Below are 19,442 nucleotides of genomic sequence, written 5' to 3'. Positions count from 1 at the left end.
TGGTTTATTGTATAGATGTTAATTGACGTCACTGAAGCGTGAAACTTGACCTACATTTTTGCCACCAAGCCAATTTACGCTAGACCATCAGCAGCTTATGTAACTGTTCATAATATAACATATACCTACCTATTTCTAAAAACAGACGCTCATTTAAATTTAAGTTAAAAGTCAAAGTGGATCAAATAAAGTTACGATGACGACTATCTTAAATAAGAGTTTTTCGATTTGACCGCCTTATTTAAAGGGTACTAAAAATTTGTAACATTCTTTTATTTAGTAGTGGACCTTCGATGGTAATGCAATCTACATAAATGTATTAGAAAATATATATATGTAGTATATTGTCTTATGGAAGAAAAACTATATCAACTGCTTCACACTTTACCCACAAAATTGATTCGTGTTAACAAATATCTCGTCTTATCATTGTTAGTATTTCGACTGTACATCGTAGTGATTCCAAAATATTGGCTATTAACAGAATATTTAACTACCATAATTATTTTTTAAATAACTAGGTAATAAACAAACACATTATAATGCCTTTGGTGATATCATTAATGCAATAAAAGTGGAATGTGGTTACTCAGATAAATTTTAGTACATTTTCATGAATGTGCAATCTTCATACAGGCATTGAGCATACCATTTTCTATAACAAAAATAAAAAAATACACAATGAAATGACACAAGAGTTAGTATGTAATGTTTTATTTATTCAATACACTACTGTATATTATATTCAAGGGGCAGTGCTTTAAAAACAGCCCTTCAGAAAATAACACTATAAAACTGTCCCTTATGAAAATATCAAAAACTTTTAACATAACACTATTCTCATTGACATTGATTTAGGTGGCAACTACTTATTTGTTTTACTATAAAAATATTATATCTTGGTTAAGAAAAAAAGTTATATTATAATTATTATTTAGCAGATAATAAATTACCAAGTAGACAGTTGAAAATATCGACAGAGTAGAAAAGATCTTTAAACAGAAATTGAACTGAAATTATAACAGCGACAAAGCAGCAAGATTTTTGAAAATCATTTTAATTCATAAAAATTTTAAATATTAAAAATTAAGATACTAAGATTATTAAGGTATACAATATTATAAGTCCCTAATTCCTATATATTATCCGGTCTGGAAGCTACAATGAAAACAACACTCGTAAACTACAAAAGTGATGATAAAAAAAAAAATGCAAAACAATGATTTCCAAAATATATTATCCTATTTATTTATATTATCTTAAAAATTTAATGTGATACATTATTTATGAATTTAACAATTTCATAGTTCATACCCTAGAACTAACACACAAAAAAAATCATCATGTCACACAACAATTTCAAGATGAGGAAAAATAGCGTTTAAATTTTTAAATTTGGAATAGGAACTACAAAAAGCAATATTCAACAGCTACAGCCAAACTGGATTTTGATTATGAATATAATTTAATGTATTTTTTTTTTATATTCTTTGTGCATGCATCAATTTACAAACATTATTATAATCCAGCAGCATTTATATTAATTTAGAATACATTGTTAAGTCAAGTACATATTTGGTACATGATGTCTAACTATACATTCTATCAGTCATTAAGGTCTTTAAATATACGGAACATTATATTAAATGAACCCAATCAGTTTTTTTAAAATCACTTACTTGTCCTGTGTTGTAACATCAGTTTTATAATCAACTTCAAACATATTAATATAATAACAACACTTAGAATACATACATTTAGTGCTTATTAGGCAGCAACAGCATCTCCTACATATCTCAATACATAAACAAATTTTTGTAAGAATTGTCCTAGTTGAAAACTTTCCCAGTCTATAAAGTATGATTGCCTGGTATGATGAGAACACACATTTTTTAGTATTTTCAATAAAAACATTATCATATTGATATTCTAACATATTCATAGCCTGGGAAAGCCTCGTGTTTCCACATGTCTCTATCACACATATGCTTATAATAAAACGCAATGTCATCAACAGATTTTATCCATTGAGATTTATGTCAAAATTCTAGGAAATTTAATAGCACTTCCAACAATATATTATATTACTATGGACGTTATTGTTTTATACTATGTTAAGAAAAGCCAGTGTAAGTGTTACTGTTGTAAGTTGAATGTGCTGCGAAATATTAAGTAACTGTGCGTTAATGGAAACATAATGGTACACATTAACTTTAGAACCCCACAACTGTTTTGTTTAGATAAATATGAACAAAAAATAAAAGAACAATCCTTTATATTTGGTACTTTAAGTATACAAACCAGCTCTGTGATCCTACTTTGGCAATAGTTGGTAAAATTTGTTATAAAAACTGATGTCTTCTTGTCTAAGGGGATGTTTTATTTTATGACACATGTGTGACATTTCATGTATAATGTTTCAGAGCAAGCTTATAACCACATCTCTCACATTACATAATTCTAAGCAAAAAATACATAAACTATACTAGTTTGTGTCTAGACCACATTTAAGTCACAATTCTAAAACATACAAAAAGATATATTATAATACCACAAATCAAGTTATTAGAAATAACATAAAATGTAAGTAAAATTAAGTAAATTATGGATAAATAGATTCACATAATTCATTTTGTAATTTTAATTCAACTACATATTTGTTTTATTAAGGATAATTTAATTATGTTTGTTGAATGATATTACATTTGTACCTCACCAATCAGTATCTCATTTAACCAAGCATGAACAATTTAGTTTTATATAAGAATAAAAATTAAATTACAAAAAAAATGTGATACTTAAAATATATCCAGTCTAACACGAGATTACACAACACAAAATGTTACATAATAAGTTTAAAATGGGGGCCTACTAGTTGTAGATAAATTGCTGTATACAATATAACAACAGCAATTTTAAGTTTAACATTGAAGTATCAGCAGTGACGCTTTGTCAATACAGCAAGTGATACAAGGCAATAATATCTATATGAAACTTTCATACTATCGTAACAAGAGTTAGGCCACTTGTCTCAATACCTAGCACAGCAGCATTAAATTTTAAATAATACTATTTAAAAAAAAAAGACTATGCTAAAATTAATAAATAATTGTTAGTAAGTCCAACGGAGATTTCTGGTGACAGTGCTGAAAATGAATAAATTAATTATTTTTCATATTTACTTTATGTAAACATAGTTATATTTCATTCAATGAGATGTAATCGGAGTTAAAGCTCACTAGAATCATTATTAGTAAATACTCGCACATGACGGAATTGACGATGGTTGTAAAACTGGAAACGCCGCGTTTGTAGTTTGATTAGCAAACTTATGGTACGAGTATACTTCTTACCCAGTTCATAGCGCCAGCCAAGGGTGATGTCTCAGAGATTCCCTGGAGCGGTCTCCGTAGTCATACGTCAGTTCGTCCCCGGGCTGAACGTCAGTACCTGCTACCAGTACGAGACGTGGACCGTCCACCCACAAGGCTTTGGTCACCAGATTACCAGTTCTAGAGTGGTTTACCAAACGACCCAGGCGACCTGACTCGGATGTAGCGTCGATACTAAAAATTTTGATATTTGTTACAAATTTACTACATACTTATTTTATTAAAAGAATCCAAAACCAAAAATATATTCTAGTAGATGCGGGTCCGATGTTAGAATTTATGACGCAAAATAATTTTGTACTCTTAAGTCACTCTTCTATCCTTAGGACAAGTTTTCACCTTCACACTTCATACGAAACATTCCATTCCATAATGCATAAAGATTTTAGAATGATAAACTCTTAATGCTCTTCGTATATTTTGACTATGTAATATAAGGATAGGCATAGTGATGACGATTTTGTCGGCGCTTAGTCATTGATGTTTCTCAACAGAAACAATGTGGGTGTAGATTAATCATATATGACTTGTACTTATTAAGAAATGTTTTAAAATTATCGTTCATTCCACAATATAAGTCACTTTGAAACTATTGTAGCATTAATGTACAGTGTTTTATCCTTACCAGTACTGTTGGTCTTGTAATCTGAAGTAGTACATATAGCATCCCTTGGTGGGGTCCTGTGCGTACAGTCTTTCCCTCTCCCTGGCTTCCGCGACCCCCACGAGCTCTCCCGCGTATTCTACCACGAACTCACCCCTCTGGAACGCCTTAGTTGCCACCACGCCACGACCCTTGTCCTTGAAGTACGCCACCTGTTGAATTATAATTGATTCTATAACTAACTAATTATAATTTAAGTTATGGCAGTAATATTAAAGAAATATTTATAATACTTTGCACTGATGGTCCGAAGCCCTAATTTCCTAATTTGATATGGTTTTAAACCCACTCACTCTCTACAAGCTTCCAATGTGGATTATTGAGTAAAAAAATTATATGCATCTCTTTTTTGTTGGTTAAATCTACATATAACTATCTCTTAAAAAACTTAGAATCTTTTGCTTAAAAAAAATAACATTAGTCATGTACTTTTACACTTATATTAGAAAATGATGCTGTCAAGTCTTTATATTTTCAGTGGCTCAGTTATTTCATCTTATTTATGACGAGAGATTTCATTTTGTCTCTATTTGTGTATATTTTCGTGTTCAGACTAACTCGCATTTTTAATAATCTACTGATATACCAACACAGCCTTTTATTGACCTACATCAGAAACCTTAAGTGTTAAGACTTGCTCTTGAGTCCCAGTGTGTAATCTAATTATGAAAATGCGGAATAGCAGCATACCCTTATTAATGTTAAAACATATTTATAGAAACTGTATATATACATAACTTTTCGTCTATATTTTTTACGTCTAACGTTAAATTTACCTGTAAACCATCCTCTCTTTGTTCTCTTACAGCTCGCTCGAAGTCTCTCATTTTTTCCGCCATCACACATTTCGAGGTCTTCCTTACGCTCCTTCTAACTGGGAAGTATTCTGTCAGCTTGTGATTCGTATTCCCTTTGACTTTGACCTCATCCTTGGTTATTTTCTCTACAGGTGATGGTTGAGGTTCAACTTTAGTGTTCTTCAGTTCCTCCTTAAAGTATTCTGTCAGTTTGTGGCTGTCAGTAGAGCGGGCGGCTGCTCGAGACGCCCTGGATCTGGATGTCGTATCATTCGTCATGATGCAGCCGTTAGAAGCTTTCAGTGGTTTTGAATTCACTTCAGTTTTCTTCAGCGGAGGTTCGTCCAACTCATTTTCAGTCTTTATAGAAGCTGATGAAATGATTCTGTAAAAAATATTTTATCATCAAAAATTTGTTTTCATAAAGGTAATTACTTACACACTAAATCCTTAGTGATAATGTTGTGTAGCAATGTCACAATATCTAGTTGAGTTTACCTGCGTTTTCTATAATTTCTCGTTGGCTTAACTTGTTTTTCTTCACACAACTCAATGCGGTGTGGTGTTTTTATACCCTCTTGAGTTGATGTAACCGAATTGACTGTAAATACACAGATACATATATACACATATTTTTATAATTTTAAATGTAGGAAGAATTATAAGTCACATATAAAAAAACATTATTCTGTACATGAAACTAATTAGTATTGAAAATAATATCAAAATACATATATAAACAATTTTAGTAAGTAAAATAATATATTACACAATGAGATCTAAGATTTTCGCGAGTATTCATTTAAATGAAACTAGTATTATTCGGATTTACTACGCGGATTTTATTATTTAAAAACTACATAATCCCGACGTTTCGGTTACTTTGCAGCAACCGTGATCACGGGCAGACGAGGTGTGAATGTCTGTCAGTTGGTCCTTGTTATTTATCATCTACCGCCATCGATTTCTTAATTTTCTGGCGCACCGCTCTGGTGGTAACTCACACCACCACCCTATACAGTTAGCTACCGTTGGCAAATCTTTGTTACAGAGAGCCCAACACCTTTGTGATGCTGACCACCTAGAGGCCGAGCTGCAGCATGTAAAACATGCTCTCACCATCAACAACCTGCCCGTGCCTCGCCAGCATCGCAAGAACCACCTGAAGCCACCCACAGTTGAACGACAACCTGCGATACTACCATATGTGAAGGGAGTTACTGACAGAATAGGCAACATCTTGAAGAAGGTTTCCATTAAAACTATTTACAAACCACATAAGAAAGTGAGCCAATTCTTGAGACCAATCAAGAGTAACATTCCTTTACAACAAGCGGGTGTATACAAACTCGACTGTGACTGTGGCTTGTCATACATTGGACAGACGAAAAGGAGCATCGGTACAAGGGTTAAGGAACACATCTCAGACATCAAAAACAGGCGCGCGTCGAAGTCAGCAGTGTGTGAACACACAATGGACAAACCAGGCCACTACATTCGTTTTGATAAACCTCAAATCCTCGCTCGGGAAGACAAGTATATACCGAGATTAATTGGCGAGGCTATTGAAATTAAAAAACATCCCAATTTCAATAGAGAAGATGGCTGGAATCTATCAAACACCTGGGACCCCGTTCTTAAAAATATAAAATCCCATGTCCGAAACCACACCGCAGGACCTCAAGACACCGTGAGCGCATTCTGCCGGCATCCAGAGCGGTACGCCAGAAAATTAAGAAATCGATGGCGGTAGATGATAAATAACAAGGACCAACTGACAGACATTCACACCTCGTCTGCCCGTGATCACGGTTGCTGCAAAGTAACCGAAACGTCGGGATTATGTAGTTTTTGAATAATAAAATCCGCATAGTAAATCCGAATAATACTAGTTTCATTTAATATATTACACATTTTATCATTCAGTATGGTCAAAAGACATGTGTTATAACCAGAAAAAATCTTTAACAGGAAAAACCATTTAAAAATAGAAAAAATATATAAAAACCCACACAATTAAAAGTTCATTACACTAACAAACTAAACTAATTCATAGTATATATTAGAAGAAAAGTTTAGAACTTAAACGTAATAATAATAATTAAGATGATACAAAATATTATGGTGATAAATATAATGAAGAGCAAAATATTTTGATATATTTATTATAAGTTCGTGTTTTAAGAAAGCTCGAGTAGTGTTTGCGTGTAATGCATAGAAATGCAAATTGATAACATGGTTGGTTAAACAATAGGCTTAGGTCCAGTGGTCATTGACTTAGCAGGATAGTGAGCTTACAAAAAATACCCTGTCCGCTTCATTGTTTGTCTTCATGGCTATATTTAAATATACATACAACTGAAAAGTGTTAAAAATACTATTGTAAAGGAAAATGTGATCACATAATATAAACTTATTACAGTACATGTATATCTTTTTGGTAATCAATATATATTGAATTCTAATAATTGAATGAAAACTTTAATAATCATCTTAATATGACATATTAATTTACTACTATGAATCTAACCACATGTTTCAAATCTATAATTGAGGGTGTTTTTATTGAAAAAACGTCTGAGGTTACATATAGTTATAAAATATCAGTATTAATTAAATATATATTATAAAACAAATGAGCTTATGACAATAAGAAGAATCTGGTATATTTTATTTTTAAAGAAACCTACGTTCTCGTATTTTATTTTTTTTAAATTTGAGGGTAATTATTCTTTCGACACTTAATACAAGGCAGGAATCATGACGCCAAATTGATTTTTTTTTTTGTAAATATATCTACACGAATCACATTTGTGAACAAAGCAAATTTAGACAAATCATGCCTTTGTACGTTAATTTTATAAATAAATTTGCTAACCTCGAACCATTTCTTCTTGAACTTGATAATCACTGTTATAAGAACGAAGAACACCATCGAATGGGAACTCGCAGTCCTACACAAACAAAACTAGACAGATCACATAAAATTCAATTACGAATGTTTTGTAATAGACCTTGTCATATTAGATGAATTTATAATGACCAAATTATATGACGCGGTCTGCTATATACACATGTTAATTTTAACGTTCCAGGACAACTTCATCTATTTTGGTGGCAATCGATTTATTTTTCACTCAACAATATAAATATAATTCGGTAAAACATTGCTTTCTAACATGTCAAACTTAACAAATCTTTTTAGAAAATGGACGCTCTAAAATGTCTATGGGTTAATTTGTTTTTCGGCACAGATTCTCTAAATATGTCATATATATCACAAAAAAAAACTAAGATTTTTTTCTTAAAAATTAATGTAATGATTAATAACATCATACTATGATCATTTTTAATAACTTTAATCATTTTATTCCGTGTATGTTGTTAAACATATACTATATGTATATTACTATGATTTGATTTGATGATAGTTATTTGCTCCCTAGGTTTTTTAAAAGCAAGAAATGTACCATTCTTTAATTAATATGAAGAATAATAAAAAAAAATAATTATCAAGCTTTATAAATTTAATATGAAAATGTTCTACTATAATTTAAAAAACCGATTACATTATCGTGATGATATATCAAAACTTTTGCCGCCAATTTAAGAAACATAAAGTATAAAGTTTTGTTTATCGACATATTTAATTTTATTATGTCTAATGATAAAGATCAACACTTTTAACATCAAAAATAATGGACAAAAGTAAAATAAGTTATATATGGGACGACAAATTAATTGAATGTTGTGATAGGTTACCCGCTGTACTGGGTCGGGTAAGTATCTTCGTTAATTTCTATAAATAAGTAGATTATGGTCCTATAAAATGTAAAATAGGTATGAATTACCAGAAAACAATTATTTGCAGGCTTCAATGGTGCATAGCCTTATTGTCACTTACAATTTATTGGATCAAATAAAAGTAGTTCGTTCCAAACCTGCTTCTTACCAAGACCTTAAACTATTTCATACTGAAACTTATATAGAACATGTAAAAAGTTTTACCGATGTTGACGAGGATTATATGCCAACAAAAAAAGACGAAGAATATGGTTTTGGTATATCATGCAAATGTTTTATGTAATGCTTTTAACAAATTAATTAACTCGCATACTTATACAATTTATCGCATCTTCAGGCTACGATTGCACACCAGTATCAGATATGTATGATATAATATCGAATATTGCTGGAGCTTCCATTACTGCAGCAGAATGTCTTCTTCGTGGCATTGCTGATGTCTCTATAAATTGGTGTGGTGGTTGGCATCATGCTCATAAGTAAAAAAAATACTTGTTTCTGACTTCAAATTTTTAGAACCAAAAGATGTTTCATGTAAAACTCATTAACTGCTTCTAGATCAAAGGCTGAAGGTTTCTGTTATGTAAATGATATTGTGATTGCTATTGAAAAACTGAGGAAAAAATTTTCAAAAGTTTTATACATAGATCTCGATGTGCATCATGGTTGGTATTCGTTTTCATAATTTTTTTGCATCACAGCTTAAGTATCTTAAATTAAATTTTATACAAAAATATATTGCAAATAAACATATTTAATATGTGACTAATACAAGTCAAAACTTAAATTTCATACAATTCGGCCTGCTTGAAATCAAAAAATTTCAATTAAAATTATTAACATAAAAAATTACAATATTTATGTAAATTGTAACTAATAAAATGTCCTATATATATTTTCCCTTCAGGCAATGGAGTGCAAGATGCCTATGATTCAAATGAATCTGTATTTACTCTCTCATTCCATAAATATGAACCAGGTTTCTATCCTGGAACTGGTGCTGTCACAGATATCTCATCCAAAGCTCAAGGTTACTCTTGCAACTTTCCATTACATGCATCATACTGTGATAAAACATTTGTACATGCTTTTAATAAGTAAGTAAATAGTCAGGCACTTCTTAGTGATATAAATTGCATACAATTTAATTTTATGACATATCATTAAATAAAATTCTGAATAAATCCTTTAATTCTTAAGCTTAAGAGAATTATCTGAAATACATTAATAACTTTTCTTTTTATTTTTATAAACATCCTATATATATATATATAGGATGTTTATAAAAATAAAAAGAATATATATATATATATATATATATATATATATATTCTTTTTATTTTTATTCTGTGTACTAAACTAAAGTGTCTATATTTTAGTATTATTGCTGAGGTCTATTCTCATTTTAAACCTGATGTAATAGTAGTACAGTGTGGAGCTGATGCTTTGTCTCTGGACCCACATGGGGGTGCAGGACTTACAATAAAAGGTTACTGTACATGTGTATATAAAATATTGCAGACAAAAAAACCTACATTACTTTTAGGAGGAGGTATATTAAATAAATTTTATATAAGATAATACATTGATAGATAAATCATAGATTTTGATATAAGTATTGTTTTAAGGAGGGTATAATCATGCAAATGCTGCTAAACTTTGGACAGCTATAACAGCACATGCAGCAGATGTTACATTGGATGAGAACATTCCAGAACATACATATTGGCCTGAATACGGACCTGGTTACACTTTGAAAGTGGAGCCACTTTTAGCCAAAGATTTAAATACAACACAGTATATAGAGCATATTACAGCTATTATAAAAGGTATTTCAAACAAGTTTTTATGCTGCCATAAAGATTAATCATTAAAATAAAACCAACAATTTTACAGAAAACTTAAACAAATACCTAGGAGAATATAGATTAAATGCTGTGTTACCCAGAAAAAGGAAACTGGATTGGGGCAATAATTCTAAATGGAATGACAGTAAAAATGATGATCCAGAAAACAAGACTTTAGATACATCTGACGTTTATGAATTTAATGAATAAAAATCAAATACAATTAATTGCCTTTCATTTTTGGCCTAAGTCCTATTCCTTATAGCAACTGAGGTAGTTTTTTTAACAAACACATTATCAAGCTCTTATTATATTACATTCAATTTCGTTAGAGGATAGTTGAAATAAATAAATAATAATAAAATAAAAAAAAGTTTAATAGAGAAGCATAAGGTATTTATTTTATTTGAAACAAAAGTCAGCATTTATTTACAGATTGCATTAGGAGCCTATTAAAATTGTGGACATATTGAGAGGTACCAAAACCTTACAATTAATTGTGGAAAGGCACTGTGTGGAGTAATTTTTTAATGTACCACATTAAAATAGGCCCCCTTCAAAGCTAGACAGCCTTTGAAACTTTATCACAATTTCAAAATTTGTAAATAAAAGCAAATATTGATTTAAAATTCAGTGCCAAGAAATCAAAATAATAATTGTTGTTCTACAGAAACAAAATGGTATTTAATATGGAGAATGTTGACTTTAGAATGTAAATAAATATTAAAAAGCGGAGACTTAACTATGCATATGATTTAAAACAAAACTTATTAGTTAAAGTTTGACCAATTATAAAAAAGTAGCATATACTATTTTATACTAATTACTAAATTTTTTTTGTTCATATACTTAGTGCTCAAATTTTGCAAGCATTGTGGAAGTCTGAAAAAAATTATCTGGTTACAGTCATTCTGAATATACAGCAGCATTTTTTTAAAAATTGAACGACATTCTAGAAAACTTGTATTTATCCCTCAGTTTAAAACCACAAAATGAACAGAAAAAAAAGTAATAGGATAATGTGGTACTTACTTGAATGATAAGATTAGCATATTTAAATAATTGTATCATTAAAAATCTACTATTTAATTTAAAGGGGAAATTCAAAAAGTTGGAATCCACAAGTATGAATACAAGTAATCTAGTATGAATTGGCAAAGTGTGCTGTAAATTCATAATACATATTATTGCTAATCAGTAGGCCGCTTTTCACTATGTTTCTTAGTAAATTCTTCAGCATTTTTTGAAAACTTTTTCCTATCTTTAAGGAATTCTTCGGCTAGTTCAGCCCGCAATGGATGTTCAGGTTCGGGATCATTTACAAGAGCTACTAGAGCTTGAATCACTGAAATTTATATAAAATATATTTATTTAACAAGGTTCATAAAAAAATATGCTTGTACATTTTTACCATGGTCATTATCCATACTGTGAAATTATTAATGTCTTATCTATTACCTTGATCAGTCTTTGTAGCTGGTTTCCAATTTTCTGCACTAATGATGGGAAGGCAAACTTGGCCTTTTTCATCTATATTAGGATGATAAATTCTTGTTTTGAAACTTATTTTAGGGGGTTTAAATGGATATTCAGCTGGAAAGTTTATTTCAATACGAAAGGCACCTTTGTTGTACGGGGGATTGTCCTAGAAATAGATGAAATATATTTTAGACAGTATTCCTCATGACATACATTATAATTTATCATTAATAGAAATTATTTTCCTGTTATATACTCACAGGAACAATTAACCCTTGCCATGTTAGAATATTCGACTCATCAACTTGGATATCTCTAAAAGATTTCAGTCCTGATTGTCTGATATCGTTTAGTTCCTGAAAGAATATTCTTAAGTAGATTTTTCCTTGTACCCCATATTCTCAAGCAAATTAATAAGAATTATAAAATAGTATGAAATGTTATAATTTTATAAAACACATCTCATTTTAACAAACATTCCATTTTAAAAGGTTTCTTATTTGTAATTGTACAGAAATAATTCAATCGGCCTCATACCTTTTGAAGTCTCCGTGTTGCAGCCATTGTAAAAAAATAAGATTACGATGTGTCTATTACGGATAAATAATTATTGTATGATTTAAAGCGCTACGTTATAAAGAGATCCACATAAAAAACATAGTAGTTCGTAACACCGAAATTATGACTCAGTAATATGTCAGTGATATATTCACCTCCCCGCTGCAAATTCGATGTCCGCCATTACACTCCGTTCCGTTAACCGTAATAAAATATAGCTTTTTTAAAGTGATGACTGGGTCTTTTTTTTTTCAAAATATAATAATTTGTACAAAAATATCGTAGATTATATAAAAAAAAAATTATATAAGATCAAGGAAAAAATTAATACATACCAAATCAAAAGTTTATTTTCTTATAGGGAACTAGTGGTCAAGTGGTGAAAGTTGTATGGTTCAGGGTTCCTATAAAATTTACCTCTTATTATTATATTAATTTAGCCACAAGAAGTGGTTACCGAACCCTCCATGCTGAGTGTAGACGTGTACTTTATTATTAATTAAATACTCGTTATCTATGATAATAGCCAGTTCGGAAAAGCGAGATTAAAATTGTTTATTTCATTTCAAACATTCCAAAATTGAGTATTACGCACTTTTATACACACTACAATATTGTAGCTGATATACAGGAATAGATGGAGATTGTAATTACTACTTATGTTTTAAACTGCGCTACATTTGGACAAAAATACATTAAAACTTACACAATTTCTCAAAGAAAAATATTTTGTTCCTTAAAATTTAAGTACAAATTTACAAAGCAATCCAAATATCTTAACTTTCAAATACAAAACAGAAAAACCTCAGAAGCCTACACGTTTTTAAACATAGGTTATTTATAAAAAATATTTTGTTACAGTAATTTTTTATATTATATAATGTATTAGTTCTTAGGTCGACCGTTTAGATAAATAAATAAAAGAATGTTAATGATAAATATGTTTATTGCGAGCATACATATAAACTGAAGAATAATAGTGAAATATGAAGTAATGGTCATAACTATTGTTTTTTAGCGCTCTTCTATACTACAAGTCTAATGTTGACATAGATGTTGATGTTGTTTGATGTGGATCATCAAAGAAAACATATATTTCAACATGACACTGGCAGAATATACTGTGCACGTCTTTGCACGGATGACGGCCACATTTAAAACAACCAAACAACATATTTAAAAACTAATAGTATAGAAGAGCGCTAAGATTCAGTAATGAAAATATATGTTAAAAAAAAGTAGTACTTTTGGATTTCCTTACAATCGCGGACAATTGGACACATGATGTTATACCAAAATAACTGGCACAATAAAGGAGTATTAAAAAGATTAAAAACATCCAAAGATATTTTATCTGCAGAAGATTGCTTAAGGTTGTTGTCCTGATATTTCGTCTTCCTCAGTTCTTGAGACTTATTATTGCAACATGTAAAAATGTGCTCCATAGTGCTGATATGGTGTTTTTTCTTCTTCTTAATTATGCGAGTATCCTGGTTGTTCAGGTTGAGTGTTCTCTTCCTGCGTATGCGCCAACAGCTGTTGCTTATGTAAGGCGTCCCCGGGTTTAGTCTTCGTGAGCGCGCTCGTCGTCTCGACGCCTGTTGCGCTGCCTGCGGCCCCAGCCCTCGCGTGGTCTGTCCCGCTGTCTGCCTTCCCCCCGCGGCGCGCCACCGCGCTGGAAGAACGAGCCCTGCTTCTCGAAGATCCGCTCGTTAGAGTCTACTAGGTTACCCACCTGGTGGAATTGGAAAGGTTTGTATATAAGATTCGTTATCGGTATATTCTTTAACAACAATAAGCGATAATCATTAATTTATAACATTGTAGAAGATGATTTAAACTAACGAAAATAGCATCCAAATACGAGCGGTAGTGATGATTGAGAAAATCACATGATAATGATCGAAAATATAAACTGTAGGTATAGATTTTTTGTTATATATGCGTGAATAAAGATATAACATTTAATATATTTAACCTTATCTGCGAGTTGCAGCGCCAGCGCTTGCATTCTGGTTGGTTCAGAGCGGTGGAGTATGGCGCATTCGCTCGGATCGTCCAGGGAAGCCAACAGTTCCTCGTTAATGATCATCTTAGATACGAGAGAGTGAACGCGTTGTCTCGGCAATTCGAACATGTCAGCCAGCGAATGCAATGACAGCGATGCGTACACATGAGCATACGTAAACAAATATGTTCTCAGTGACTCCTCCCTTATCAGTCTACCGAGCATAGCACGTACGTTTTCAGCGCCGACCATCAAATCCCAGACCTATGAAAAGGTAAATTATAATAATAATAATTAACGGTATATGTCATGGATGTCAATTTTTAAATCAAGTACGATAAATTAAAATAGTATTGTTCTATCTCCTCGCTCGTGTTGTAATCACAATCGTATGTATCTAGAACTTATTAGAAAGATATGCGATATGCAGTTGATATTAGATTATAAAAGAGACTGTGAAATTTGATTAGTGTTTATTGACATCACCGTCGTACAGAAAAAGATAATTATTTAGACCTCTTTTTAATACGCATTTTTAACAACAAAATTTAGTGAATCGATTTATGAAATATGAAAGTTACCTTTGCGTTCATTTTTTCGTTAACGATAAAGTTAAGGCAGGCGCGCCAGTCTCCCCTCCTCATTGCCCTCGCGGCTGCCACAGCGTGTTCACGCATTGACTCCGGCGGACCAACCAAAGCCTGCCTTTCACTCGCACGCAAGTTCTGATAGAATGTCTTACTTATCATACGACGACGGGCATCAAATTCATGAGCAGCCATGTATGGAATTTCAATCAGCATGGCCGATACCAAGTAGACGCACTCCAAAAGTTCCAAGTTAATGTGCATATGGAACGGCATTTGGCGCTGCTTCTCTATTTTCTCCTGTTCCTTAGAACGCTCATGTTGACGCTGTGGCAGCAAGCCCTGAGCGAGTAACTCTTTCGGTTTGCCCGTCATCATGAGTTCGGCCAAACAACCATGGGCTTCCTTGACATTGCCCCGACGGAAAGCACATAACCCAAGATTAGCCATTGTACGGTTGTACAATATCTGAGTGCTGGGATCGGAGTGTTGAACGTTCTCTTGAAGATGGGACATGAGAAGAAGATCCCTCGCCTGGAACCAGTTGTCGTGCAAGGCGTGATGGTATATATGCGATAGTATCGCTCGAGTTCTCAGACGGTCGGAATCATCGTTAGCATAAATATACTTGCATAGACGTTCCATCTTTTTAATAGTTGTTTCTTCACCTGGTGACAGATCTTTCTTGATAGCACGAGGATCAAATTTATAGTAAAGATGATCAATTTTACGTAAATATGCGCGACAGATTTCCTGAGGGCTTCCATCTCGTTCTACGACCTGGCAGACTCGATCGATAAGAGCGGACACCCTTACTTCATCTTTCAATCTCTCTACGTAGTCGTTGGAATGAGGGTCGCATTCTTTAAGCAGCTTTATGAACTCGTCGTCAAGTCTCTCCAATGCGGTCAGCAGACAGCCCCTGACTTTAAATGGTGGAGTAACTAGCTGTTCATTCTCCTCGGTGATTGTTTCACTTAGCATCATATCCTCATGGGCTAGAAGGAGAGTGACCATTTGATCCACATTCTCTACAAGGCGCGACCAGTATTCGGGTTTCATGGCATCAGAGACCTTGGGGTTGTAATCGAAAAGTGACGCAACAGTTGCAGCGCGCAGTTTGAGCTGGAGAGCATCACCGAGGTTGTGCTGTTGTGCCACAGTTCGGAGTTCATGAAGTAGTTCCAGTTGTGCCCTTCGGTCTGTTCTTTTCCGACCACGAGCTGCACTGATTTCGCCAAGTTTCTTCACTACTAACGCTGCATCAATGTCACTGTCCTGTGTAAATAAAAGTTTTATTAACATTTTGTATTTGGATCTAAAATACATTGAGAAAATAAATCGGGTAGTGTGATCAACAGTAATTATTTTACCAACTTCTGCGAGTATTATCTGTGTTACCGAGTTCGTGGCGCAAGTAATCTATTAAAGCAACATTTGTCAGTAAATACTTGTAATTATATTATAGAATTATTACCTTAGCGAACATTTTTGGTTTATCTGATGTCGCGGCGCCCTTCCTTACTGTCTCCCATTCTCCACCGTCATCAGCTTGATCCTTCTTGCTAATTTTCCCAACCCTTTCTCGTCTCTCACGCCTAGCACGGCGCCTGTCTCTCTCCTCATCGTCATCCCTTTCCGTGGTCTTCTTTAAGAATTTCTCTCGTATTGTTGCAGCCCTTGTCTCATCGTCGGAACTTGAGCTCGAATCAGACGAACTAGAACCCCAGTCGAAAGTGTCGGATGAGTCATCATCTTGAGGCGGCGGCCCACGCTGGGGCTCCGGTGAACGGCGAACTCTTGGTTTTTCTTTAACCTTTTCTTCATCTTCGGATTCGTCAGATGAAGACGTATCTGGATATAATATATTAATTTATTAGATACATAGAATAAGTTCTATTAACCAGCATATCTGCTGATATAACAAACTATTACTGACTAACCTTTGCGCTCGTCGTCATCGTCTGGTAAGTCTGGATTTTCACGGAATTTGGAAATTTCGGCATCAAACTCCTTTATATACTTCCGAAGTTTCTGTCTCAAGGACGTCAGTGCTTTACTGTTGCCCTTGGAAAGAGTTTTCCTATTGTCTCGATCATTCCATGCTCCCGAGACCCAATCATCTAGTTCTGTCAACGCTCTAATAAAGAAACGTGGAGCGACACCGTTTTCCTCCTTAGCGACAACAGGTGCTGCTCGAGTGTAAGCCTTTTGGAGCTCTTCAAATGAAGCTAAAGCTGACGCGAAGTCCTTGATCTTACGATGGTTACGAATCGAATGAATTATTCCTTCCAATTCTTCATATCTTTTCTCTTTCATAGAACGTACAACACGTTTAGTTTCTTCTTCATCATCACTGAACTGTGAGACAAAATTTAAATTGTATACTTCAATAATAAAAAATAATTTAAGTGTTCCAGTCTAGTTTAATTTACGAAAGCAAGTGATGTTAACAGATAAGATTATTGCATAATATTAAAAAAAGAATTGAAATAATTATTGCTTATAAGTAAATAAGATCCAAAAAAATATATAGGTATTTTGATAGATTATAAAAAATGAAAAGCTCTGTGTAGAAATGTTGGTTCTAACGAATATAACTTTATATAAAACTATATTATGTGGTTGACTATGTCTGATATGGCATTCTCTTTCACACTATTAATTAAACATTACATCAGCTAATGAAAATTCATTATTATTATTATTAAATTTTAGAAATGGTAAATATAACTAATATCATTTGATTTTATAAATTCTTATTTAAGAGTGTTGAACTAACACTAGTTTTATTAAAGTTTTTAATAAAACTAAAGTAAAAATAATGTTAAAACTAAAGTTTTTAATATTTATGTGAATAAATGATATAAAATGAATATTAATATGAGCAAGAAGCTATATACTACTTTATAGACATTGTTTGATATAATATTTAAATATTTTGCAAAGAAAAACATTTCACTAAATACACATATCATTACAATTGCTAGTGCATATTAAATAATTTCTTAAATTTTTTTATTGTTTAGTGTTAATAAACTAATCACAATATTTTTAAAGATACAGTGAAGTCTTTGGATATAGCTTTGAAAATTCAATAGGTATGTATCCAGGATATGCAACACTGCTTGTACAACTGCCGATGTCTATTAATACATATATTAATATAGATCTATGTATAATACAGAAATAAAGATCTACTTGATGGATTTCCTTAAAGTATAATGGTAACAGAATGAGGATGTAATATTTGTTCATATTTTAGACAAAAAGACAGTCTGAATTTTACTTTTTTTAATTCATAATTAGTAAATTCCTATTTCAAACAACAGTTGCAAGTTACTTCATTACAAACTAGGCGGAATAAACATTTAAGTACTACACACTGACATCTGAAATGCGGTACTGAAAGGAGCATACTCTTTCAACAAAATCAGTCAGCTCTTTTTCAGTTCAGGCTTAATTTAATTTAGTTAAATGATTTACATATAGTTAAAGTAAATGATTATAGTCATTTATGAAAAATAAATACTCCCTAATTTAAATTCCTACAAAAAGTTTTCATTTTTCAAATAACACACATTAGTGAGAAATCACACCATAATTTTACAAAAATATCAAAAACGATTTAAAAAAGTAGAACATTTTAGTTTTTAGGTTTCCATCTTCTAAAACGAAATAAGTTAATTGCTTACTTAAATCTTCATTTCAGTCTAATCTCGTCAAGATCAGTATGAAAGCATACATTTCGTGTCATAACAGGATATTTGTCATCAATAATGTTAATTGAATAATTAGGTAAGAAACTCACCGTGTAAACGGGCGCCGGCGCTCTTACTACCTGTTCCTCTTCAGATGAACTTTCAGACTCGGAGTCAGTTCCAGTTGCGAAGAACCGACTCATTTTATTTAGATTCTATTACTCTGTAAAAATGATTATTTTTTGGTTGTTTTAGAAATGGTAGGTTACAAGATGTCTAAGTAGTAGAACTTATAGTAGAGGTTAGTCTAGCAGTATTTGTTTAAATGTATCCTCAATTGAAACTATGCATTCTTATGTTTAATTTTGAAATACTCACTTTCAAAAGAAACACGGTTTTACAAAAAACAAAGAATTGATTGTAAAATTAAAGCAGTTACAATACTTGCCCACGACGCACGCTGTACGTCAAAAAGGCAGGATTTAGCATTGACGTTAAGTTATCATCAATTCTCAGTAAACGTTGCCAGAGTTCCGGAAGAAATTATTGGTTTTTTATAATAAATATAATTTACCAAAATTATTCATTTCAAGCATCTTGCTAAG

The 19,442-nt window shown here is 32.2% G+C and overlaps 4 protein-coding genes across 5 annotated transcripts; 1 reads left to right on the top strand and 3 right to left on the bottom strand.

Annotated features, from left to right (window-relative positions):
- Positions 1 to 697: 697 nt before the first annotated feature.
- On the bottom strand, positions 698 to 8,063 carry LOC116777184 (histone-lysine N-methyltransferase Set8). The gene is made up of 6 exons (XM_032670579.2): positions 7,732 to 8,063; positions 5,352 to 5,454; positions 4,833 to 5,238; positions 4,018 to 4,208; positions 3,354 to 3,566; positions 698 to 3,146 (listed from the first exon to the last, which is right to left on the bottom strand). The coding sequence occupies exons 1-5, from the start codon at positions 7,739 to 7,741 to the stop codon at positions 3,359 to 3,361; spliced, it is 918 nt and encodes a 305-aa protein (XP_032526470.1). The 5' UTR covers positions 7,742 to 8,063; the 3' UTR covers positions 698 to 3,146; positions 3,354 to 3,358.
- A 361-nt stretch (positions 8,064 to 8,424) lies between these two features.
- Positions 8,425 to 10,731, top strand: LOC116777183 (histone deacetylase 8-like). Its single transcript, XM_032670578.2, has 8 exons — positions 8,425 to 8,632; positions 8,725 to 8,914; positions 8,995 to 9,136; positions 9,216 to 9,322; positions 9,565 to 9,754; positions 10,037 to 10,209; positions 10,286 to 10,486; positions 10,554 to 10,731. The coding sequence occupies exons 1-8, from the start codon at positions 8,552 to 8,554 to the stop codon at positions 10,712 to 10,714; spliced, it is 1,245 nt and encodes a 414-aa protein (XP_032526469.2). The 5' UTR covers positions 8,425 to 8,551; the 3' UTR covers positions 10,715 to 10,731.
- A 132-nt stretch (positions 10,732 to 10,863) lies between these two features.
- On the bottom strand, positions 10,864 to 12,726 carry LOC116777185 (ubiquitin-conjugating enzyme E2 L3). The gene is made up of 4 exons (XM_032670580.2): positions 12,521 to 12,726; positions 12,244 to 12,339; positions 11,963 to 12,149; positions 10,864 to 11,849 (listed from the first exon to the last, which is right to left on the bottom strand). The coding sequence occupies exons 1-4, from the start codon at positions 12,545 to 12,547 to the stop codon at positions 11,695 to 11,697; spliced, it is 465 nt and encodes a 154-aa protein (XP_032526471.1). The 5' UTR covers positions 12,548 to 12,726; the 3' UTR covers positions 10,864 to 11,694.
- A 743-nt stretch (positions 12,727 to 13,469) lies between these two features.
- On the bottom strand, positions 13,470 to 19,337 carry LOC116778139 (eukaryotic translation initiation factor 3 subunit C). 2 transcript variants are annotated; one of them, XM_032672044.2, is made up of 7 exons: positions 19,216 to 19,337; positions 18,948 to 19,060; positions 17,080 to 17,497; positions 16,614 to 16,990; positions 15,131 to 16,414; positions 14,520 to 14,813; positions 13,470 to 14,276 (listed from the first exon to the last, which is right to left on the bottom strand). In XM_032672044.2, exons 2-7 carry the CDS (start codon positions 19,038 to 19,040, stop codon positions 14,106 to 14,108), a joined length of 2,637 nt encoding a protein of 878 aa, XP_032527935.1. In that variant the 5' UTR covers positions 19,041 to 19,060; positions 19,216 to 19,337; the 3' UTR covers positions 13,470 to 14,105. The 2 variants fall into 2 exon arrangements, with proteins under 2 accessions (XP_032527935.1, XP_061382198.1); XM_061526214.1 differs by having other exon boundaries at positions 19,286 to 19,310.
- Between the last annotated feature and the right edge of the window lie 105 nt (positions 19,338 to 19,442).

Source organism: Danaus plexippus, chromosome Z (assembly GCF_018135715.1).
Source record: "Danaus plexippus chromosome Z, MEX_DaPlex, whole genome shotgun sequence".
Classification (NCBI taxonomy): Eukaryota; Metazoa; Arthropoda; class Insecta; order Lepidoptera; family Nymphalidae; genus Danaus; species Danaus plexippus.
This window is presented reverse-complemented; position numbering and strand designations above follow the sequence as displayed.